General features: G+C 42.7%; 1 protein-coding gene across 4 annotated transcripts in view; it reads right to left on the bottom strand.

Annotated features, from left to right (window-relative positions):
• The window catches only part of GRIA3 (glutamate receptor, ionotropic, AMPA 3), a 257,603-nt gene that overhangs the window by 35,083 nt on the left and 197,001 nt on the right, over positions 1-25,519 (bottom strand). For all 4 annotated transcript variants that reach the window (XM_004685771.2, XM_012727148.1, XM_012727149.1 and 1 more), the window contains one exon: positions 20,690-20,888. In XM_004685771.2, coding sequence (XP_004685828.1) covers positions 20,690-20,888 — 199 coding nt within the window. The remainder of the gene's footprint in view (positions 1-20,689; positions 20,889-25,519) is intronic.

Below are 25,519 nucleotides of genomic sequence, written 5' to 3'. Positions count from 1 at the left end.
GAGGCTGGTGGGACAAGTGGCCAGAAACCGAGGGCCCTAAGCATAGTGAGGGCACCTGGAGCCCAGGTCTGTCCCAGGGCCACACGGGCCAGCCCCGTGTAAGGAAGTCCTGCCCAGGGGCCGAGAACCTGCATGTGCCCCAGGCCCCTACCTGCAGGGGTGCAGAGAGCCATCAACAAGCCCAACTACCCACTAAGGAAGAGGACCCAGGAGGCGGAGCAGGGGATGGTGGAGACAGTGCCCTGGGCCTGCCAGAGGACAGGGCAGTGAAAGGGAGCTCTGAAAGGCACAGGGGAAGCCCGTAGCCCTGAAAGCATGGGGCCTAACTTTAAGAAGCAAAGATGAAGATGCAAAACTCTTGGAGCTAAGGATATGTGAGGAAGAAGCCAGAGCCCAGACCTACCTGAACTTCAACCTCAGGTTAAGACCCAGAGCAAATAACAAGATACTCGCTCCTTGCCAAGGTTTGCATTTCAGTCTGTGGTGCTCACATGTCGCCTCTGTGTGCCTGGGATAACGTGGTGGAGGAACTAGCTAAAGGAGAGGCGGTGTACACGTTTTAATAAGCTGACGTCCCTAACTATACACCCTCACTTTTAGGTTGCAGACTCTCTCCAGGAGGGAGAAGTGACTACGGAGAAAGCATGCTGCTTACCCCTTCATTAATACACTACTCCCAAGCAATGGGCGGTCCCTAGACCTGCCACCACTATTGAACACTCCAGCTTGCTAGAGTTTTATGTTTCAATGCAGTTTTCATCTTCACCAAATACTCTATTAAGGAGAAAAATCTATCCTGGACTTGTAATATTTTGAGTTGTCACAGTGGCTGTTTCTTGCAGGTTCTTAGAACAAGAATTATTTTCATACTAAGGGGGTAAAGCAATGGGAAAAAAAAAAACCAGTTTGCTCAAGTACATACAGGAAAGCCTCAATTCTTTCTATTTTTTTGTTTGTTTGTTTGTTTTGAGTTAGAACTGGAACTAATCTGAGAATCTCTTTTAAAGCCTGGTCACCTGTCCTGTCCCTGTAGGTAATATATACCTGGGCAACTGCTGATCACTGCTATGATTCTGATTTAATTGGCCCAAATGGGGCAACATTTGAAAAAAGCTTTCCAGGTGATTGTGGGAGTTAATCTGAGTTTAGACCAAACACTAAAGATCCTGCTCCAGCACAAACTGGTTGCTAGTTCTTGCAAAGAATGAGAAGGCTGCCATTGACTAAGGGGTGTTACTTCACGTTTTACATTCGGTCAGGCCTCTTACTTGTCTGTATGCTGTCCCAACCTCGTCACCATGTGTGGGGCCTCAGCTACACACTTGTCTGGATCTCAGTGGCAGCAGAATAGAAAGCGGGTTATGAAGACCACATGTGGGGACCAGGAGCAAATCTTCAGTGTGAGGCGACAGGAGATACACAGGTAGCAACAGTGGCAGCGTCCTGCAGTGGCCGGGCTCCTGGTCGGGGCACAGTAGTGGCCCTGTGAGTGCCGAGTGAGGGGCTGTGACAGGCTCTCCCCTGAAGGAGCCCCATTAGATTTATACGATTTATAGGCAAAGCCAGCACATGGCCAGTGTGCAGGAGCATGTTTTGCGCGTGGGAAGTATATATCAAAGCACCTGTTGCTCACTGGTCTCTGCACAGACGGACCACATCTCAAGCCCCATGTTACCTCCTGGGCCTCCTCCGCCAGGAGGTCATGGTGAGGAACAGTCTGAGAAACCGAGCAAACTTTTCCCATGGCCTCCTACATATACACTATTGCAAATCTGTAAAATGACCTTATAAAACAAATATTATCCCAGTGTTATTTATGAGGTTGGGACAGGGAGGGTCCTGGAACATAACCAGGACAGGAGTCAAGGACAGAACTTTGTTGTTCCCACAGGCTGGGTGACAAGAGGTTAAACAAGTCTGATGGCTCAAGGCCTGGACACCTGCTGCCATAAATTTCTTTGGCCTGTTGTGTTTTATTTTTTCCTTCTATTTTTTTTCCTGGCATGTCTGCTCCTGAGCTAGCTCTTTACAGCTGACCAGTTAGCTGTGGAAGAAGGGTGTGACAGACCCCAAGACCAGAAAGGTTGCAGCTTGAGCTGAGGCACCCAGCCTCCATGGATGGCGAACCACTGAGATGTTCACTCTTCACGAGCACTAAGTACAGCTGATCGCTGCTCACACCAGCAATAATAAATGGATCCAGTCAGACAAAGGGACTTTAGCCAAGTCCACTCTCCTAGCTTTCTGAGCCAACACGCTTTAATTCCTTTGCTCTCAAACTCCAGCCCTAAACATATCCAGACTCCTGGCCTGGCACCTTGGGGAGACTCTCATGCCTCAAGGAGTTGCCCTGGACCTCTCTTTTCTTCACTCTTGCTCATCATTCAATGCTGACTCCCTGCCTGCCCTCTCCTGTGACTCTGGAGTCCTCTTTTCAATCTTAACCAGAGGTTCTCAACAGCCTTTTCCTGTACTTGGGAGCAGGAGCCCTTGGATCATCCCTCAGATCCCCAAAGAGTGGAGCGGGGCTGGTAAATTCCCTGTTTACCTGCCTGCATTCTGGAGGGGAGGATAAGACTCACAGGCCTTGGGAACCCCACCTTCCCTGCTGACAAGGTAATCATGCTTATAGAAATTAATTTTCAGGTTCAGGTACATAGCTGGTAACATTTCTAGCCATATGTGGGTGTGGCATACAGGCTTCTATCAAGTTAGACAAGAGCAGGATGCTTTATTGCCCTGGCGCAATACTGAAGTGCCTTGCACCCAGGGACTAATAGGTGGAATGTGTTGTTAGTAAGTTTGGAGCCATGGGTGGGAGTTGGGTGTCTATTCACCCTCCCTAAAGCCAGAAATCCGGTGTGCAGAGGGACCCACCCTTCTCTGTCCATAAAAAGGTGAGCATCCTGCATCAGCAGGGTCCCACACCTACAGCCTGCTCCGTGGTTCCTGTTCCTCTTCTTTGGTGTCATTGGTGGAACAGCCATGACCTTTGTGAACACCAAGCATATTTCTGCATAACCGACTGGCCACTCCACTTGGGTATTTTACAGGCATCTCCAGCCTGGCATGGCCAAAATGCAACTCTTGATTTACCCAACCCCCCTGGCTACTCCTTCCATATTCTCCAAGAGAGGATGATGTTTTCCATCCATCTCACGGGATTGCTCAGGCCCAAATACTTTCAGCCGTCCTTGACCGCTCTCTTCAGTTTCACATTCCACACCATGTTCGCTCCATGTTTGAAATATATTCAAGAGCCAACCACTTCTTCCCACCTTCGCCCCAGTCCAAACCAGTCACGTCTCTCCTGAAATATTGGACTATGCTTGCCGAGTATTCTGCATGATCCTTCAGCACATAAAGTGGGTCATGTCTTTTCTCTGCTCAGAGCCCTCGGAACGACTTCCTCTCAAGCAGAATAAAATTCCAGATCCTTACCAGGGATTAGCAAGCCCAGCACAACACACCCTGGTTTGTCTCCCATGGCCCCAGCTCTCACCACTCTGTCTCTCACTCACTTCATTATCTTCAAGCACGTTCCCGTATGAGTGCCCTCACGTCTGGAATGTATGTCCTGCTACTCTGCCCCACCTCACGTCTGCATGGCTTGCTTCCTCACTGAACTCGAGTCTCTGGTTACTCGAACGTTACCTCAACCACGGGCCTTCCTTCAACAGCTGATATAAAATAGCTCTCCGGGCATTTTGTCTCCTAACTGACTTGCTTTTTAAAGTGTCGGTTATCATCAGCTTGAACAGGTACATTATATACACTATTTCTTTCTTTCTTTTGGCTTCATCCATTACAATGAGCACGGCACTTTTTCTGTTTGAATACTTAGTACAAGGGCTGTCACAGTGTGTCCTCAGTAAATATTAACTGAATGAGCACATGAATGGGGTAGAAACCTAAGGCATTTGACACCACAGTCTGTATGGTTACACTGTCACCTCTTGTCTCCCGTGCCACTGTTCGAAGCTTAGAAAGGTAAAGTGATAATTGCAAGGTGGCGTAAATGTCAAGTGACCTCAAATCTAGGTCTGCTGACTTTGTCTGTTACTCCACACTGCCTCCCAGTGGAAAAACTGCTGGTGACTCCACTGACCAAGGTCTCAGTGAAACAACGGAGATTTACTACTTTGACCTATCATTTTGATGACTTTATACAGTCTCAAACTCCCTTGGTTCAGTTTTGAAACTAGTGCAATATGCTATGAAGTCATCTAACACGGCACCAGCCTGTTGCAGGGCACTAAGTCCTCCCATGGCAGAGCATGGCTTCTGTTTGACTTGGACAGCTTCCTGAACTTTTTCTAAAATGGCAGTAATTATCTTTAAAACACACATAGAGGGCCCTCCCTGGTGGCGCAGCGGGTTAAAGCACAGCACTTGAAGCTAAAGCCACTTCCGCATGAGTTTGATCCCCGTCCTCTTGGGAGGTGACTCACATGGTGCGGCAGACCTCTCCTGACCCGCCCGCTGCTCCCCTCAGCAGTGTATCTTGTCAATTGGCCTGTTCTGCTCCCCACTCTGTCTCTGGTGAAGCCTCTCACCAGCCCTGCACCTCTGGCCTGTACCCCAGTTCTGTATGCATAAATAAATAAATTAATAAAAATACACATAGAGCATTAAATGTGGTAGTTTATATCAAGCACCCAGCACAGGACACGGCTGACATGCGGTCAGGGCTCAATAGCTTAGGCCACGCCATCATGGCAAATGGGAGGCGAACAAGCCTGAGCTCACCACCTTGGTCTGACTTGCTTTCTTAGGGAACCTGTGCCAGGGAATACAGGAGGGAAGCAGATCACGACACATGTTGGGAGGGCAGGAGAGATCGGGTGCCACTTGGGTAAGTCAGTGGCACAAGATGGTGCCAGGTTAGGTACTGTCAGTGCTACTGAGGCAGAGACTACAACCAGCGACACTTTCCTCTTAGTGAAAACCTCATAAGGCCAGATGGGGCATTAAATAGTCAGTTTCATTATATTTGCATTTTATTTATCTTCTCCTGTGGCTCTCAATTTTGAACAGTTGGGTTTAGATTTAAATCTTTCCCCTCTTACTGTGTTAGGAGCATTCTGGTAAGTATTATTTCTAAAGGCGCTATGTTGATTAAAAAAAAAAATGTGAGTGGCTGGGGTTTTGTCTGGCAAACATACTGACTGAAAACTGCAAGAAAATTGATTTTCTGCCATTTGCATGTCCTGGCACAAACTCTGTAGCATGGAAGCTCAAGTTACAGAACCTTCTGGTGAATGAGGCACACGGGAGTGACCTCACTAAATGATAAGGATTTACTTGTTTTCACCATGAAGGGGCCAATCCAAGGGTTCGCCTATGCAAAATGGCAGATAAAAACAGTTGGGGGCGCTGTCCAATAGGCCTTTGTGAACTGTTCCATATCTGGGCCGTCCAGTCCAGCGGCTTCTCAGCCACATGTGTGCTGAGCTCATTTAACGTGGCTAGTGTCACTGAGAAACTGAAATTTAAAATCGATTTTAATTAAATTTAAGTAGTCAGATAGGCTACCGGTGACATACTGCAGAGTGCAGGTCTCCGGCTTAGCTCAAGTAGAGTTATGTTAGTAGGCAGCAAAAGGGCACAAAGAACTACTTGGTCTAGTAAGCACTGTTTTTGCTTGCCCTGATGATGGGAGTGATGTCTACATCCAATGGAGGTCCTGCCTGCGCTAGTTGGAGGGGGAGGGGTGTACGCCTGCCCTAATCTGTACATCTGGAATAGCTCCCCCAGCCTGTGCTTCTAGAAAGCCTTTCTAGAACAAAGTATTATTTATGTGGGCAAATATCTCTTGGGCATGAACAGGAACTGTTTTCTTTAAATTTATTCTGTTTGTGTAAAATTGAAAATAAATGAACTCCTGGGTCTACGTAGAGTATGAAAGAATATCCTTATGACTCCTATCTGAGAACCATACTTTCCTTCATCAGAGCAGACCATCATACAAAAAAAATATTGTGCCAAAGAATACACTCCTAAATTTCCGCCAGCCTGATTTTTTTCTTTCTGGATCTGTGAGTTGCTATTTTAAACAGTTTGGATCCCTTCTCTCTGATTCTCCTTTCCCAGGAAGAATTTCTGCAGAGAGGAGCAGGCAGGTGAAAACATTCACAATGTACCCCAATTTGAAAAACCAAAATCTTGCCAGTGTCAGCTCTGATGGATGGGTGGAAGAATTGAGTAGAATCACAACTGAAAGTGAGAATCTCCAGAGATGCTTTCCTCTGGAAATTCCCAGTAACTCTGTTAAATACTCATTCCGAATGCCTTTGCCTAGCATTTTCAAACTGTGTTACCACTACATTATATGAAGGTCACAAGTGTAAACATTCTTTTTCTAAGTTGTCAAAGGGAGGACAGGAGCAGCATTTGTAGGCAGGCAGGACTGGGGGAATTGATGGGTTGTGTGTTCAGGCCATTCAATCTGCTTCCTGCCATACAGTGTGCCCAGGGACTAGAAGCACAGACTCCAGTGCAGTTAAAAAAAAAAAAAAAATCGGCCCTCCCTGGTGGCGCAGCGGGTTAAAGCACAGCACTAGGAAGTCAAGGCCACTTCCACATGAGTTCGATTCCCGCCTGCTGCCTGCCCCGGAGGTGACCACATGGCGTGGCAGACCTCTCCTGACCCGCCCGCTGCTCCCCTCAGCAGTGTACTTCGTCGATCTGCCTGTTCTGCTCCCCACTCTGTCTCTGGTGAATCCTCTCACCCTCCGCATCTCTGGCCTGTACCCCAGTTCTGTGTGAATAAATAAATTAATCTTTAAAAAAAAAAATCATGAGCTGAAAAAACGTTTTTTTTTTTTTTAAAGAATCATCTAGAAGATTCAGTTTTTGAACAGAAACCAAATCCAACCATGTAAATGTTCTAAAATAAATCTTAGCAAGCCATTCTTCCCTTTGACTTGACTTGAATGCCTACCAGGCACAGTCACCACCTTTATTCAGCAGAGATGGGCAGTGAAGCTGTGGAAGGAAGCTGTGTTGAAAGCGAAAGGACTTAGAAGAGTAAAGGGAACCTGAGAGCCCTTTCTGGTGGCTTTTCCAGATTTCATGTGTTTCTAGCACCTGTGAATCCTGCGGCCTGTGGGTAATTTATTACCCACTGTGGGTTTGAAATGCATTTTCCTTAAGTACTCATTTTTGTGACAGCCTCTCATTAACAAAGATATACAGTAATCTGAAAAATAGCTTCTCTGTATTTCAAGCAAGACTGCTATTATCGGTTGCTATTCCAGAAAAGTGGAGTAGGCAATTAATACTTTTTAAAAAAGTGAACTATTTTTCCTTTAAGACTTTTCAGCTTCCAGGGACTGTGGTGATGCTTCACCAGTCCTGTGGTAGTGGAAATTTATGGGGACTACACCTGAGAGGAAAAAAATCAAAATGAGCCATGTAAGAAAATTGAAAAAGTTTCATTAAAAAAGAAAAGACTCTTTGGTTTGCCTTCTGTTCTGTTTGTGATCAAAGCATGGCAGACCTTGACCAGCTAGAATGTTCACTGCTCACTGCCTCCCACCTTCCATTCTCACCAGTGTGCCACAGACACTGAACTCAGTAAACAAAAGTGCTTCTGCAGACTTCTATCTCTGTTTGCCAGAGCCCACTAGGATAATCTATGACTAACACTGATCTGATTCTTTTCTTCATAATTAAATGACTTAACCCAACATTCTATTCATTAGCATGACTTTCCCCTCACAGTTCTGTCTGTAAAGACAACAGAATATTTAATTAAAAGCCCTCCTGGACAGACTTCTCTCTTTGAGGCTTGCCATGTCTGCTTAGGCTTGACATTGCTTGTCAGTGTGCTAGAGAGAGTGGAAACAGCCCCACCCTCCTTCTTCATCTGTGGCAATCTGCATTTCTACTGATTTCTATCCAGGTCATTCATTATCCACTCACTAAAAAGTATATTATTAATGAGAAGCAGGTAGGAGTCATGCTGTCCTCCCCAGGTTTAAATGAATCTTTAAGATGATACAATCAAACAGATATGCAAAATAGGTCATTAATGCAACATTAAGTTTTCAAATTTAAACACAAAATCAAGGAATGCAGAACTTTTAAAGTTTCTTATCATTTCATTCTTGGCAACATGGCACATTCTGAATATATAGCACCGTGTTAGGAAGACACGGATCAGAAGTGTTGGGAGATGCCAAGATTAGCTACCAGACTTCTAGAATGATGTAACTGTACCTATAGAGATTGACTCAAGCTCAGTGAGTTTCTCTGCACCTTTGAACTTTCCTTTCTATGCTTGGTGCAGCATTGACTCAAAAAGACTGTGTCTCCCATCATGGAATAGATGAATTCCCAGAAAAATGCTGTGTTGTGAATTTGATTTGCTTTTGAAAATCAAATTTTATTTCTCTGACAATGTTTGGACTATTTTACATATATTTCTGAAGGCCCTCCTTTATGACAAACTTTTAAGAACGGTCTGTAAACACCAGCATGCACTAAGGGATCACTGTTTGCCAGAAGAGAATGTTTCTAATGCGAGTAATTACTATTTGCTGTTTTGATCTTATATAAACAACACGAGATATTTTCTGATATGTAGACTACTTAAGGTAGAGTCCTGAATTCACCTATTGTGAATTCAAAGGTTTTGGAAGAAAGGGGCAGCTTTATCGACAAACTGTTTTAACTCATCTTTGGTAATGAACGGGTGGACAGAAAGGCAAGACCAGCAATTGCCCTAAAAGGCAAATCAAGCCACTACAAAGTGAGTCAAAGAGGGACCTTGACACTAGGCGTGCCGGGCTGCAGCCCCTCATGGGAGATGATGATGAGCTAAGAAGCAGCTGCGAATACGCTGGTTTCCCAATGCCCAGATTCAGCAGTCAGACGAAACGGAGCAGGGGGAAAGAAATAGGGAGTTGTACAGAAGAGCAGAGCTTCTTCCTGCCCAAGGCTGGAGTTTCTTCACTCCTGGCCTGCCTTTTCCTGCTGTGCCAGTTTAAATATATAGTCCTTTTCCTTTTGGCATTTATGTTCTCCTAATTTTCAGCTGTTCCTGGTGACAGGGTTCATGTCTGGTCCTCTAGGTTGGGAACTTGGAGGCATGAGTTCCCCCGGAAGCCTCCGAAAAACAGCCACACTGCCAGGGTGGAAAGCAATGACGTGGGAGAGCATGGTGTCGAAGGACCAAAGGTTCAAAGCTCTTGTTGAGATGTCATTTTGCCCCTTTTCATTTCTCTTGCCCATGGCTTCCTACCACATCTTAATACCTGACCTTCCCCATGGGAAGGACAGCTTTTCTGTTTGTTGATGTACTGTTCTCTAGGCTGGGAAACTTTGAGGCTTGGGATTCCCTGAAGCCTTTGGAAAAACACCAACACAGCAGCCCCGACCATCTGCTGGATGAATGGGGAATGAGGTGGGGAGTGCTGGGAGGACAGCTTGCTACATTGGGGGGGTTTGAATGTTGGAAAACACTGATCTCATCTCATAATTTATCTCATAATCTCTCTAAAGGTAGGATTTTCTGGTCTATCTTCTACTTTTACCCTATTGTTTTCATATGACATTCTGCTACCTACAGCCTTTACCTTGGTTCCACTGATTCAAAGTCTCCACTGATCATCAATACCTGGACTTGGCCACCTGCAGCCCTCTATTTGGAAGTCAGGAAGTTTGAATCATGTGGTTTGCTGAATGATTCATATTGACCAACAGCTCTGCTCACCCAGACTCACCCAGTACATGGACAATGGAAAAGGAACAAATGGATCTCGGGAGAAAAACTTAGGTGAAAATTATAAATGTCAAAGTTTCTGGGCATTATCCCCCTGCAGTCTCATTTCCCCCTCGCTTTCTGTTTTCACAGACACTTGTTCATCTTCTACAGTCAGTTAGATGCTACTAGTTTGAGATCCCCTGCACATACCTATTCTTTGGGTGCTCTAAGAATGCAGTTCCAGAGGGACCCCCAAATGGTAGCCCTGAAACTTCATCTCCCATTGGTCCCGGTTGATCAGAGTAAACCGGGATAAGAGCATGCGGAGGAAGCTACAATTCAGTCAGCTCTGATCACGTTCGAGACAATTCTTCCAACTAGAGCTACTTCTATTGGGGCTTCTCTGCCCTACAGGCCTAGCTCTCGGACTCCTCTCTAGGCTGATTATCCAAATCATCAAAGCAGAAATTTTATTACAGATTGCATAGTCAAATGTTCCTCAAGGAGCGACTCTCAGTTACCTGTGCTGGAATCACTTGGGGTGCTAATTTTAAAATGCAGATAATTGGAATCAACATCTTGGGGAGGAGGAAGGCGCAAGTCTCAATGGTCTGTATTTTGACATTGTTCCCCCAGGTGATTTTATATGCAATGAATGTTGGAAAACACTGATCTTGTCTCATAATTTATCAGATTATTGAGTCCTCTATTTGCCATTCCTGATAAGCGGCCATTAACCTAATCTTGAATCCCTTGGGAGATGAGCAGCTCATAATGCTGGAGACAGCCCATTCCATTTTTGGATTGCTCTATTAGAATGTTTCCTTTGCAGTGAGCTAAAATGTCTATCCCTGTAATATCCAATCTGTGATTTTTCTTCTGCCCCTTAGAACCCCACAGAACAAGTACAATTCATCTTTAAAATGTCTGCTTTTCAACTATTTGAAGACAATCCTAATATATTTTACAGCTATATATTTTCTTTAGGCTAAATAGTCTCATTTCTTGTGATATGGGCAATAATCTTGTAAAATATTGTGGTCCTAATAGGTTAGCTCTTTGGGAATTCCAGATAGGGGTGCTTTAAGACAAGAGCAAAAATGAACTATGAGAAGCCATGATTACCCTTGATGTCAGTTCTGAAAATCTGGAGGTGTTCCATTCTTATAACAACTTTTTTTTGATGGAATCTGAATTTTATGAATTTATCCAAGCCTCCTTGGATTCATTTACATTTCTTCTCAGTCACTGACCATAGTACTCTCCATCACCATATTTACATGATTGGCTGAAACCCCAGGCCAAGAAAATGGAGCGAAAGTGTTCCATTTTATTCCATGCTACTTTCATATATAATAAACATATTTTCTAATCACTGTTACCAAAATTGTGAGGTATGTTTATGTGTGCACGAGTGCACATCTGGAAGTGTGTCTGTGTGTGGAAGAGGACAGGATATAGACAGTTGGAAATCAAACTTCCAGCTTCTGCACAAAACAGCTTTATTTCAATTCTCTTCATGACTCCTCCATTCACACTACCACATTCATGAAAAGGACTGTGTATTCCCGCTGAAATAATGCCTAATAGAGTGGGCTTGTTTTTAAATATGAAAAGTTGGTTATGAAATCTTCTGTCATTTGCTATTATTTGCCAAAGCATAGATGGATTTTGCTTTTCAATATTGGTTCCTCAAACTCAATTTAAAAGAAAGCAAAGTATTCTTTGGAGAGTCCCTTTTTAATGAATCTCATCTTCACATGCAAAATGTGAATTATGAAATTAGAAATAAGACTGTGCTCAGGGGCACCTTGGCCTCAAGCAGTGATTTCCAATTTATCCTTGGCAGTCTATATATTGATTTCTACTATGATACCATTGTTTCAAAGCAAAAATATTTCTTAGAAGCTGTTTAGTCCCTCCTTAATCTTCCCTCATATATATATATATATATGCATAAATATATATACATAAAGTATTTTACGCAAACAAATCTCTAGTATAAACCCTAGAAAGAACTAACAATTCCTAAGTCAGTTGTACTATTTTAAAGTCTCTTTCCCTCCAAATGTATTTAAAATGCCCCTTTCTCTATAAACCTTTCTGGTATGGCTCATTTGACTTGTTTATTGCCTGCGTATTGGGCAAGGTCTGGGCGGACCCCCTCCTATTCATTCCCAGAGTTTTTAGGGCACAGTTCTTTGCCTAGTGGGTTGGAAAATCAATGCCAATGAATGAGTCAAGAAACAGTCTATATTAAGACCAGAGACACATAGGAAATGAAATTGAGACCTAAACAATATCAGGCTATGAGTGTGCAAGAATTTTGATCAGATTGGGAAGTAAGACTCAGTTCTGGAATTCAGGTTTCTCTAGGTATAGCAGCTGTTTTCAAGAAAGTCTTTATCAGGGCACAAGGGGGTATGTAGAAAGGAGACCAGTTTTGTAAAACTGGAAAGAAGTACAATAGATTATTTCCAGCCAAGCCCTCCAGTGAGACAGGAAAGCTAGGAAGTCCATGGATTTTGTTTAATCATCAGTCACCTGCATTCTAATGTGATCTTGCCAGGGGGCATCAAAATTATAGCCCCCAAAAAGATGACACATGCTCCCCCTAGCTTTTAGCTAGAAGCCTGAAGCACTAATTAGAATACCCAGGACTCTATATACCACATATATGGTGGAGACAGGGCTTTTTCAGTAGACACATAAATATATATCAACTTCAGTCACGCAACTTTGTGATGTTAACTAAACTTCTTCCCCTCCTACTAGTTACACAGTGATACTCTTCTCATTTAGGAAGAGGCATTTATGGCCTAAGAGAAGACTAAGATTGTTTGAGAGGAATGAAAAGAAATGGGTATATCTTTTTTGGTTTCATGATCAACTTTTAAGAAGGTATAGCCGATTAGCTAAAATTGCCATAAAATCCAGCAACCCTATACCTAGGTATATACCAAAGGGAACGGAAAGCAAAATTTCAAACAATACTGTACCAACTGCAGCATTATTTACAATAACCAAAAGGTGGACACAACCCAACTGTCCATTAAAAGATGAACGGCTATCCAAATTATACATATATACACACAGTATTTTAATTTAGCCATAGAAGGACTGAACTTCTGACATGCCACAACACAAGATGTTGTGCAGAGTGATGTGAGCCAGGCACTAGCAGACACGTATCATGACCTCACTTACTGAATTTTTCTGAATGAATCTTTTTCTGTCGTGCAGAAAAATGGGATACTCTCTATATGTAGAGAAAGCAAGCTAGGTTTTTTCAGAATGGAGTTAATCAATGTGAAAACATGCCTTTTGCAAAACCATCTTCAAGGACAACAGCAATGATGCACTACCAGTGTGAATTAGTAAGGACTTCTGAATATAATTTTTTGAGGACTAACTTTAAGATTTTCTTTTAAAGATTTATTTATTTATTTATTCATACAGAACTGGGGTACAGGCCAGAGATGCGGAGGGTGAGAGAATTCACCAGGGACAAGAGTGGGGAGCAGAACAGGCAGATGGATGAAGTACACTGCTGAGGGGAGCAGCGGGCGGGTCAGGAGAGGTCTGCCGCGCCATGTGGATCTCCTCCGGGGCAGGCGGGGATCGAACTCATGCGTAAGTGGCTTAAGCGTCTTAGTGCTGTGCTTTAACCCACTGTGCCACCAGGGAGGGCCAACTTTAAGATTTCTTATTTTCCCACTTGGAAAATTTTCCTCACCGGTGTGGTATAGTTTTTATACCCTAGCTATTGTGGCCCTAGTTACCAAGTGTCCTTGGACCATGTAAAAAGCATGTAGGACTCACAGATTTCATTAGTGATTACTGAAGAGATATATCAGTGGAAAAAATCTGAGAGTAACTCTTAGTTCTTTCCTTCTGCTCACAAAGGTTATCTAATCTATTGGCAAATTCGGTGACCCTACACCCCAAAGACATCCCGAATCTGACTACGTTACCAATCTCTGCCACTTTAACTCCAGTATGGAAATCTGTTCTTCGGCTCTACTGGTCCTTTTATTGTGTGACATTCTGGAACCTCCCATCAGACTTTCATCATCATTCAGGTTTCCAGGGAAACACTGCATCTTTAAAGAAATTTTCCCCGATCCTGTTTCCTCCCAAACTCCCTGTTAAAACAGTTCTTTCTAACCCTAAGTTCACTCTTGTCAGAATATACTACATTTATTTTTACCTAAATTATTTCATGCATCTTTTTATTTGTATGTTTACAATTCATCTCTTTTCACTATGTAACACTGCTACCTGATGTGGCAGGGCAGACACTCAATATTAATTGAAAATGTAGAAGTTGTTGGAGACTGGAATGAATCTGAACACGGGATACTTTTGAAAACAAAAGTCATATCAAAGTTTTGTTTGTGTGAGTTGCCTTATTCTTTCAAAGGTGGAGAACATCCAAACTTTCCAGGTAATTGAATGTTACTGTTATCGAGTTGCTGTAAGTGGAAATTGTACTTGATCCATTTGGTCAAGTTTTTAAACTTCTGCATGGTAAGGTGAATGGTAAATAACCTGCATAGGCTTGCCAGGTGAACTCAAGGAATGTCTAATTGAACAGATGGGCCTCATTCCTCTCACTGGAAGGTTATTAGGTGATTTGACTTTGTCAGATAAGAAAAGAAAGTGAAAGGTTTGGAAATGAGTTCCTCTAGGGAAGCCATTTTTCAGTGTTCTTACAAAAATCTGGGAGTCTTGCATGCTGTTAATTACCCTGTGTTGTCTGAGAGAACTGCCAGCCTGAAAGAGGAGGAAGGCTCAACTCCCTCAGGCTTTCTGGGCCATGAAATGCTCTCATAAGCAAGTAGGTTACCTGGGAGCACTAACAGAGATAGGCTAATGAAATCCATATGGTTGGTTACTTTGGGCAGATGGCCTGCACACCACTTTGGAGGCACCTGGAGTTTCTAGGTGGTCTTCAAGGGCAGCTCTAAATTGCGTGCGTTGAGGTTGTTGAATCTGCAGGCCACAAAGGAACAGCTAAACATTGACTCACGAGTACTTTATAATAGGGGTAGGAGAGGTTTGGGAGAATGGGAGAGAGTACGAAAAGCTTTCTCTCTTCTCTCACAACCAGAAAACAACCTATTTCTCTGCTAGTAATGTTTCCTGTGTGACATGCTAGGACCTTTGTATTTGTTATTCCTTCTGTTTGGAATACGCCTCCAAGTTTTCACGTGGCTGGCTATTCTCACCCTTCAGGTCTCTAATGAAATGTTGCATCCTTAAAGAGGCTTTCCCTGGGCTCCTCCTTTCCTCGCAGTTTGCTTCATTTTATTGTTTTGAGAAGTACCCCTCCCTCATGTCTCTGCAGACCTGATCTGCCCCGTTTTCACCATTCTTTAATTGCTCTATCGCTGGCCCCTTTTCCTAATGACTTCTGGGATCGGCAGACACTTCATGTTTTTAAAGAGTTTCCTGTAATAACATCCTTTTACTAACTCCATAAGGAAAGTACAGCTGCAAATATCCCCCTCCATTGACAGGAAAGTGAGACCACATGCCCCTTTTATCAAATGAAAGTGATCAGTGGGTGTGGAGCTAGAAATAATTTTCATCATGTCTCTTGTTCTTTCCAATTTTGTCCACACCCTTGTCCTATTAGAAACTGCCATAAGCCTTGAACAATAGAAGTTTGCTGTGTATATAACATTCACTCTAGTTTTATGAATCTCTTCATTTTCTCTGCCTTCTTATTTTGCATCCTTTGAGGTTGTCAGAGCCTGGGGCACTCATTTAAACCTGCTTATAGGCTTTCCCTCTCTTTTTTAAAATTATTATTTTTGATTGTGTTGTAATTGACATATAACATTGTTTAAGTTTAAGGAGTACCGCCTGTTGCTCCCACACATATGTAGTGAGCTTGCAGGATGATCAGCACTATTGTGTTAACTCATATCTCTGTCATGTCGCAGGATGATCACCACTATTGTGTTCACTCATGTCACATAGCTGTCATTTCTTTTTTGTGGTGGGAACAATTATGATCCAGTCTCTTAGCAAACCTGAAATTTATCATACAGGATTATTGTCTAACCACTATGCTGTGGATTGGATCTCCAGAATGATGTATCTACTACTTCCAAGTGTGTACCTTAAACAACAGGTTTCCTTTTCTAATTGACCCGTTTAAAAGGAATAAAACCAAGATCAAGCAGGAGATGATAAAGATGCTTAACATGTACTGCACTAGAGTTATGATTTTGGCAAAGTCCTAGCTCTAGCTCTTCACTGAGCTAAATGACAACCAGCAGTTCACAGAGCCATCTAGTCTCAGGTGTTTCCTCTATGAAATAGGTGCAATAGTGTTGTTTCTGGTTGCATGGCAGGATTCTAGTGTGAATTGGACATAGTGATATATGTGAATGTGTTGGAAATTGACACCCCCAATTGGGAGCTTCCACATGCGAGGCCATTTCTGTCTTATTCATCATCTAGCTGAGCTTCCTGCTGTTCATTATCATGGAATATACCCACAGATTGGTGAGACTGCTTCAAAAGAAGAGCTACAGGGCCCCAGATGCCCTGACTGCTGAGTGATGGGAAAGACCAACACCAAATGTATCCCTACACTTCTTCTGTTATATTTCTTTTCTTAAAAGTGTTAAAATAGGCCCTCCCGGGTGGCACAGCGGGTTAAAGCACTGCACTAAGAAACTGAAGCCACTTCCGCATGAGTTCGATTCCCGCCTGCCCCGGAGGTGACCACATGGCGTGGCAGACCTCTCCTGACCCGCCCGCTGCTCCCCTCAGCAGTGTACTTCGTTGATCTGCCTGTTCTGCTCCCCACTCTGTCTCTGGTGAATCCTCTCACCCTCCACATCTCTGTATCCCAGTTCTGTATGAATAAATAAATAAATAAATCTTTAAAAAAAAAGTGTTAAAATAACTACTAAATATTTCTTAAAAAACAACAAACAAACAAAAACAAAAAACCTCCTTTTCTTCCCTGAACTATCTTCAGTGGGGATGTGGCCAAGTATCTAGAAAAGAAACCAAGTGTCAGTTGTTTTCTTCTAGTATTTCGAGGGTCTGAAGGGAAAGCAAATTCTGGAATTGCTTTTCTCCCCAGGGCTACTTATTTTTTTTTTAAAGATTTATTTATGCATACAGCTGGGGGTACAAGCCAGAGGTGCAAGGGCGGTGAGAGGCTTCACCAGAGAGCGGGAGCAGAACAGGTAGATGAACTGCTACTGAACTACACAGCTGAGGGGAGCAGCGGGCAGGTCAGGAGAGGTCTGCCACACCATGTGGTCACCTCCGGGCAGGCGGGGATTGAACTCATGCTGAAGGGGCTTTAACTTCTTAGTGCTGTGCTTTAACCCACTGAGCCAAAAGGAAGGGCCCCCCAGTGCTACTTTTTAACATGAATCTGTATCAGGTTAAATATTTAAAACCTAGTGGAAAATGATTGCTTTGGTGCAGGTTTCCAAAATATTGTGGCATTTCTCTTGGCAAGGACAATAAATCTATTGACTTATTTTTTAGCTTGGGTGCCTCCGCCTCTGGTTGGGATGTTTCGTTTTGGTGCTGCAGTCTAAAAATAAGCTTTCAAGTCAAGAGTTTGATAGTCGTATGTCTCTTCCGGCTGCAGCGTTTTTGCTCAGTCCCTCCCTGCCTTTCCTGCTGGAGCAGGTCCCTCTGTGCTAGGCCTTGATGTGATTGGAAGATAACAGTTAAGGAGAACTCAGAAGTGAAAGAAACAAAGGAAACATTTTAAAATACCATCATTTTAATAGCAGCCTTTCCCAGGATGAGTAAAAATGTCTTCAGGGCAATTAGACCGGGATTTTATTTTATTTATTTCTCTCTCTTAGTGGAAGAACTAGCGGGCTGGCCCCAGGCTGTTTTATGGTATTACTATCTGTTCCCTGTGGTTTTTGTACTGAGTTAGAATGTGAATAAATGAGTCCATGTTATGTTGATAAGCATTACATGGACTCTTGTTTCATCTCCAGTTCACAAGGCATGCCGTTTGTGTGTGTGTGTGTGTGTGTGTGTGTGTGTGGAGAGGAGTTACTCTTCTTTTTTTTTAAGATTCATTTTTGCTTATGCATACTGCGTGTGTGTAAGCAGTGGGCGAGAGGCTTCACCAGAGACAGAGTGGGGAGCAGAACAGGCAGATCAACGAAGTACACTGCTGAGGGGAGCAGAGGGCGGGTCAGAAGAGGTCTGCTGAGCCATGTGGGTCAGCTCCCTGGGCAGTGATGGAACTTATGCTGCTGTGACTGGCAATAGCTTGGTAGCACTGAGACTTAACCCCTGCACCACCAAGGAGGCTGGAGTTACTGTCCTTAAGACTGCCTTGAGGATTGTAGGAGAAGTGATGTTATGTGGCAGCCAAGTCCCTGCATGAGAGATGATGTATTCTTGTTGACTGCTTCTCTAGTCTGTGGAGATCAGGGAGGGTAGAGTGGAGGACATAGAGAGGACAAATAACTTGGAGACCAAGTGGCTTGGTCCCTCAGGATACCAGGCTACCAGGCTTACCCTTTGTTAGGTTTACATCATGTTTTGGTTTTTCTACGCAGCTCCGTTCCTCTTAGATCATACATTACACACTGCCCTGAAGAACTTCCCCACAGAGACCTAATGCTGTCACCAATGACCAATTGGTGAAAAAGAAAAAGTGGCAGCTGGGAATTAGAAAATGATTTGCACTTCCTTATACCTAGGGGTATTCAGCTCCTTTGCTAATCAGACTTTTGGAAACAGCTCCATTTCCATACGAATTACTCATTGGCAGTAAAGGTCACTAGGAATTGGTGAGCATTAGAAACCAGAAACCAATTAGAATGTGGCAATATCTTTGCTCAGAATTGAATGTTGATTCAAATTGGCTCAGTAATATGATGTTCTTTAATGAAACCATCATTGAATGGATTAGTAGAAGCTTTCCTGGGTTTAAAGAAAGACACAAAATGAGTAGGGGAGAGGATTCGTTATGAGAACAAAGACTATTTGGTTCACTTTCAAGACTGTGCTACTAAATCTTCCCAGAGAGCCTCCTTTGCCTGCAACATGGGTGAATGGCCTTTGAAAGCTTAATGGGGATTGATGCCATCTATCGATTGCCACTTAAAGCATACCTTCCTAATTTCTAATTGTTGAAGGAAATATGCTTTTCCAGTGGAACAAGCGCCTCTTAGTAGAAGTTGGAAGTCTGGTGTCTTGAGAGCTTAAATGGTCAATTACTTCATAAGGCAACTTGAAGGAAGACCCCATAGCAGAACCCCCACAGAGCTGACTATATGCTGATTATTCTGCAGATGGCTATCCCTGGCTACCTTCACTGAAATGTGTGGGTGATATCATGGGGATAGTGGATTGCTCCCAGATAAACTTTGGCAACTATTATAGTAGTGAGGGTTCACGAGGGTCAGCCAGGTATGATCTTTCCATAGCAGTGGGAAGATAGGGATAGCCTAAACCCATGAGAGATGTTGAAAGTGTCCCACAACTAGCCCTTTCTTCTTCAGGGAATGGAAACAGTTTTTAGCTAATTACTCTAATTTTTTTTTTAATTTGTGCATATAGAACTGGGGTACAGGCCAGAGGCTCAGGGGCGGTGAGAGGCTTCACCAGAGACAGAGTGGGGAACAGAACAGGCTGATCGACCAAGTACACTGCTGAGGGGAGCAGCGGGCGGGTCAGGAGAGGTCTGCCAGGTCATGTGGTCACCTCCGGGGCAGGCGGGAATTGAACTCATGCGGAAGTGGCTTTAGATTCTCAGAGCTGTGCTTTAACCCGCTGCGCCACCAGGGAGGGCCCTAATTACTCTAATTTCAAGAAACACATTCCTCCTTGTTTCCCATGAAATAATTAGTCAAATCTTATAATACATGTAGCAATATATTTCTTCCTGACATCTTGAGATAAGGTTTAGAACCAGTATCAGTTACCATGGACCTTTGAGGAAAAATCAGTGGCTATACCAGCCATTAATAACTTGATTAATGATTGGAGAGAGTTACTAAGCCTTTCCTCTCTTCCTACCACATAAGTGGTTTCTGTGGCATTGATTACTACAAGCAGTTTTAATGCATAGAGTAGTAGGCAGTGGCCATGCACAGGGTGGATTTATTTTCTAATCAAAACCACCATTTTCCTGGTTGGGTCAACAGAAAAAACATTTGCCTTCCTAAACAATCCACTGGTACCTTTCTTAGAACCCAGTTGCTACAGAATGAAGACTCTGATGGCTTATGTAAAAGTGTTTTGCCCATCACACTGTCCTTCTATACTTCTCTGCTTTGATCTCCTTTCATTTTTCCTCTTGACAGTGTGTATGTAGCTTTACTTACTTTTAGTAGTGAACAACTCGCTTTCCCCTCTAAGATTAGGTCTATGGGAGGTGGTGTGGAGGTGGGGAATAATCTACTCAAGAAATTAAAACAATTATTAGCTTCCCCAAAAACTGACTTATCAGCATGTACATGAATACTTGAAGCAACTTTAATACATTTCAATAGGAAACCAAAGTCTAAAATAGAATATGTAATTTTATAGTCCATCACTCATCAGAGTCTTAGAGTCAATTACCTAACTTCTGTGAATTGCTGAGACAGAAAATCACTGCTTTTGTGAAAGCTATAAAGGAGAATAGATATTATTTAGTTCAATCCCCTCATTATTCAAGTGAAGGGACCGAAGCTGACAGAAATTAAATGACTTGCCCAAGGACAAACGATCACTTCCTGGCAGGTTGGGAGGCAAATCTGGATGTTCACACTAGAGCTGTTGTCACGCCACTGGTTATGCCTCTCACAAGTCTTAAAGGACAATGAATTAGGTCACCAAACAAGTAGTTCTATATTTAAGATACTCAGCTTTGATAATGTTCCCATCCTTTTCCAATCTTTCCTTAAAAGCACTGTGAATTTGCCTTTGTGAGATGATGATAAAATATAAACCAACAGATCCAATTAGCTGTAAAGCACTTACTCTGAAAAATTCTTTTGTTGAACCGGAGTCCAGGGTTCCATAGGCAATTTCAGTCTGCTTAGCTAAGTCTTCAGCACTCTCTATGGGAGAAACCATCCTCTCCACAGTCAGGAAAGCAGCGAGATTGGCCGTATAGGAAGAAATTATGATCAGGGTGAAGAACCACCAAACCCCTCCAACAATGCGCCCGGAGAGTGATCTACAAAACAAAACAAAGACCAATCCAGACCCATAGGGGCCAGATTTCAGATGAAAGAATCCTTACCTTTATTTTTGGAAAGAGGAGTGTCTTCAGTATAGCTGATGCAGGAAGGCAGTAAAGGATGTCAGGGGATGAAAACATCAAGCAAAAAGGACACAGAACAACACCCCCTGTCCTGATGGCGTCTGGTGATGGCACACGCAAAATACACTTCACACATTTACAGATTTTAGTACAGGATTTCTGTTAAACCACCTCCTGCTTATACTCCATAATTGTACTAAACCCATTCTCTCCCTGTGATTGTGGTGGGCACACTGTGGAAAATGCCCGATTTCCTTTAAGGCTAGGGGTTCCCAGACTTGCCTGCACATTAGAATCACCAGGGAGTTTTAAAACATCTCTCCTGCTCAGGCCCACCCAAGATGAATTAAATCAGCACCTGAGAGGGAGCCCAAACATGTATTTTCAAAGCTGCCAGACATGTGGAAATAGAGAACATGACAAAGGGTTAGGCAAGCAGAGGGGAGAGAGGTGGGGAGGGTGTGGGGGAGAGGAGGGCAATATGGAACATGGTGGAGGATTTGGGGGCAGTGGTAGAGGGAGGGTGTGAAAGTATGTTTGTAGAGGTTTGAGCCTAAACTCCCAGTGCAATTACAAGGATCTAAACCTACTTTACCTCATAATAATCATACTTTGGGGGGGAAAGATCCTTAGGCTCCTAACTGCTAAACACAAATAGAAATAGAGCTTGCGAGGTGACTGTAATGTGAAGCCCAGGTGGAGAGAACTGATGTAAAGAGGTGTCATGGGAAAATCTTAGTCAGAAACCTTTGTGTCTGAAGAGAAATGGGTGAGTGCTGGTAACTGCATGCTACTCAGCACGAGTTTTGCACTGAATAAAGCCATTGCCATTTTGAAGCGTTGGTCACCCAGGAGGCAAGGGAGCCATCAAACAATACCTACTATCCCCTTCCTATGAATGGCTGGTAGGACTCAGGAGCTTAAGCTGCAGAGATGGAGACTTCCCTTTTACAAATTAAGCTGTAAGACGCAGTGCAGGCCTTACATAGGAAACTATCTGTAGAAAAGGATTTGAGAGACACTGAAAGGTTTCTCTCTCCTCCAGACTCCCCTGACCCCACACCAAATAGCTAAAACAAACAGAACCATCCTTATTGGGTCCCCATAGAAATTCCTACTAAAGTCATTATCCTCTGTTTTCTTCAAGAGGCTTGATCAAGTTGTAATACTTCATGTCAGCAGCACTCATTATCACATCTGCATTAGTCTGTGCAATTAGTGGAGAATAGAACAGCGGAGAGGCAAATTTTATTAAGGGGAACTTTTTGTTCTTAAATGCCACAGTACACCTTACCTGCACTGTTCACTAAAATTCAGATTCAGAATATCTTTTCACTCAAGAAGTTGGTCTTCTGAAGCCTCACAGGTGAGTGCAGTGGTCTGCAGACCCCGCTGGGGGCACATACTGATAGTGATGCTCAACGCTGTTCGAGACTAAACCATGTGACCACCAAAGCTCTGCCCATACTGTACCCCAGACCGATGAAGTCAGAATCTCTGGGAGCTGGACCAAAGCAACAGCGTTTTTATAGTCAGGGTGAGCTAGGACTGCCAGGCATGGTCCTCCATCGCGAGAGCTACTCACACAGGGAAGAGGGGCTTTGGGAATTTTGGGAGCTGTGTGAGGACATTAAATGCTCAGGGGTTGGGTATGGCTGGTACTGAGGAAACTTTGTCTCTTTCACAGCGCTGCTGAAGGCTGACTCTGTCTGCAGGAATGAAAATCTGGTCCCTAGGTTTTAGAAAACATTGCCACATTATCCCTAGGATAGTTCTGCTCAGTGGCAGAGAGCCATCTTGGTCAGGCTATGTTCTCCCATGCCCAGAAAAGCCCAAAGGAAAGAACCACTCTCAGAAAGTCAAGAATAGGCGTAGGAACCTGGAGCCTCTCCAGACTCTGTGGAAGAGGGCAGTTCTGGGCTGAAAGCCGGCAAATCAAGCTCCTCTCTGTCTGTACTTGCATTTTATCACTTTGAAGCAAATTTAAATTCCTATGTCCCAAGATAACCTTTCATTACCCTCTGGAAATTTTAGTTCTTTTAGATTTTACACTCTGATCAAATACTTTTGGCAGGTGTTTTGATAGTGCTCTTTTTTGATTTGAGAAAGTCTGTAATTCCTGTTGGTCCCTGGGTGCTTAGAACGACCCTTATTTATTTATTGCTAAATATAATCACTTTTAGCCTTTCAGATGTGAAAATCTGCTTTACAAGAGATTTTTCTCACGAAGAGTTAAGCTCTCTCATGAGTTCATGAAGAGGTAAAAACATCTGGATGAGTCAGAAAGACTGTGTGAGGCTTCCTCATGCTAAAAGTATACAGAATATTTCAATTATGAATTTAGACCTTTCAGGGCCTTTCTTCACTGTTTGCCATACATAGTTAATTTATTCTGGACTGATCTGACTCTGGGAATAATTTTATCGTATAAAAGATTAATGCTCCAAAGTAGCATCTGTAGTAATAGGGTAATAAAAGTGATAACAATAACAGCTCACTCTTACTGGGCATTTCCTGTGTGCCAGACTCTGTTCTAGTTGCTTTACAGGTATCAATACTTAATCCTTCATCTTTATAGTCATGTGCTATTTTGCAGATAGCAAAATTTACCTATAACGGCATAGAGAAGGACATAGGAAACAAACTAGCTACCCTTACGCAATAGGAAAAAAAATGCCCACATATCTGTAATATAAAACATCTATATTTTATTTGAGAAAATCCAGAGTAGTGTATAAATCATAGAAGGTTTAATTTTCCTATAAACACTAAGAAATACAGTTGTAGGAAAAGCAAGCATGTTTGGATAATTATTGTTTATTGTCTATTGTTCATCTGGAATGAACTGTGAATGTCACCGTTGTTTGGAATGATGGGGGTTTGACTGAGACCAAGGGGAAAACTGATTTTGGACTGTTTTCAGAATCATGGTTTGGTAGAGAAAGGAGTGGATTCTGCTGCTGCGAATACTAATGGTAGTTTATGCATGGCCTACTTGAAATGTGGAGAAAAATACAGTAATTTATGGAAATTACACTTGTGCCTTTCTGTTGAGGCTAATGGAGTATGACTATGTCTGTATGATTTAAAATCAAGTTGCACATCATAATCTGGTTATTTTGGCCACCTTCATGGTTGACTCAGATAATCAAGTGGTTGATCTGTATGACTCAGCTGAGATTGGTTGTTGACATGACTGAAAATAAATCTCAATGCAAAATGGTCATTTTTGTGACCTCTTGTCTACATGATTATTGACGTTGGCAATTATGTGGTTAATATTGTGACATTACCTGTGAGTATGGAGAGTCTGGGTGAATAGCCACATACAAATAGTATGGTCGTATCCACATGCCTCAGGGTACATGGAAAAGAAGCTTCCTTTGAATCAATATTGAGTGTACACACTTGCATTTAACATTCTCCTCTCATGTCGGTAGTAGCTTTGACCAGAGTCTTGGAGGAATTTCTACCACTTTCTTTGTGGGTATGGCATGAATACTTACAATCCTTTCCCTGAGATAAAGTACACTAGATCTCATAGGAAGAAACTAAGAATTTTTACATTTTCTTTTCCTCATTAGTGAAACTGTAACTATCTATACCCGCATTTCACATGGAGGCCATGTAAAACATGACTGATGGGTCAGCCCCATCACATTTTAGAAAGGATCTATTAAAACCACACAAGACTTTATAGTTAAATTAAAGAAGACCTGGCATTTTCAAGTATCTTTGCCTCCATTAATGCACCTGCAAAATGTTTAACATTCACTTCAGATAATTTTGTTTTACAAGACAGAATTTGAGGTTAGCATAACAAAATGACTGTCACATGCTACAAATTAGTATTCATAAAAATGCACTATAAGGAGCAGATCATACCTTTTGAAGACATGTAAGGGGAGGCATGAAGTTAATGAAAGTGAATTAACATGAGAAAAAGACACAAAACATTGCAGAAATACTATGTGGTACTCTTGGTATCTCCAATCACAAGGAACTTGAGTTTCTGAGTTAATAATCAAATGTATTTTATGACCTCTAAAGTGATAATAAAAGTGAGCTATGAGCTGTAACCTTCAGCCTGTAAGTAAATTTTGAAATCTGCACTTTACTTGCTTCACAGGACACTGAGCTGGAACTGCAAACCACTTTTCCTTTGTAAAACTCTTTATCATTCATTTCCCCCTCCTTTTCTCCCAAAGTAGGCACCATTCCTATGCTCCATTCCATGCTGTGTCTATGATAGATTTTAAAAAATGTGCAGAATCAATCTTTAACTCTTATCATCTTCTCTCATGGGAATATGTAACCCAGTCCCAAAGACTGAAAACTATGGCTTTCAGCCAGAAAAGCCTGAAATAGTTGTAATAAAAATCCTGCTATTACATCATTAATTTATTACCACATCGCTATTGCTTTCAAGTGAATTTTCAGCAGGATGAAGACACTGGTCATACATCAGCAAAGGAAAGGATTTTGCTTAGAATGAAGCCAAAAGTACTGTTGTCTTTTATCCCATTCATTTTATGCACTTCATG

This window comes from Condylura cristata, unplaced genomic scaffold (genome assembly GCF_000260355.1).
Source record: "Condylura cristata isolate star-nosed mole 26May11 unplaced genomic scaffold, ConCri1.0 scaffold00019, whole genome shotgun sequence".
Classification (NCBI taxonomy): Eukaryota; Metazoa; Chordata; class Mammalia; order Eulipotyphla; family Talpidae; genus Condylura; species Condylura cristata.
The sequence above is the reverse complement of the archived record's forward strand: the minus strand, read 5'-3'. Positions and strand labels throughout refer to the sequence as shown.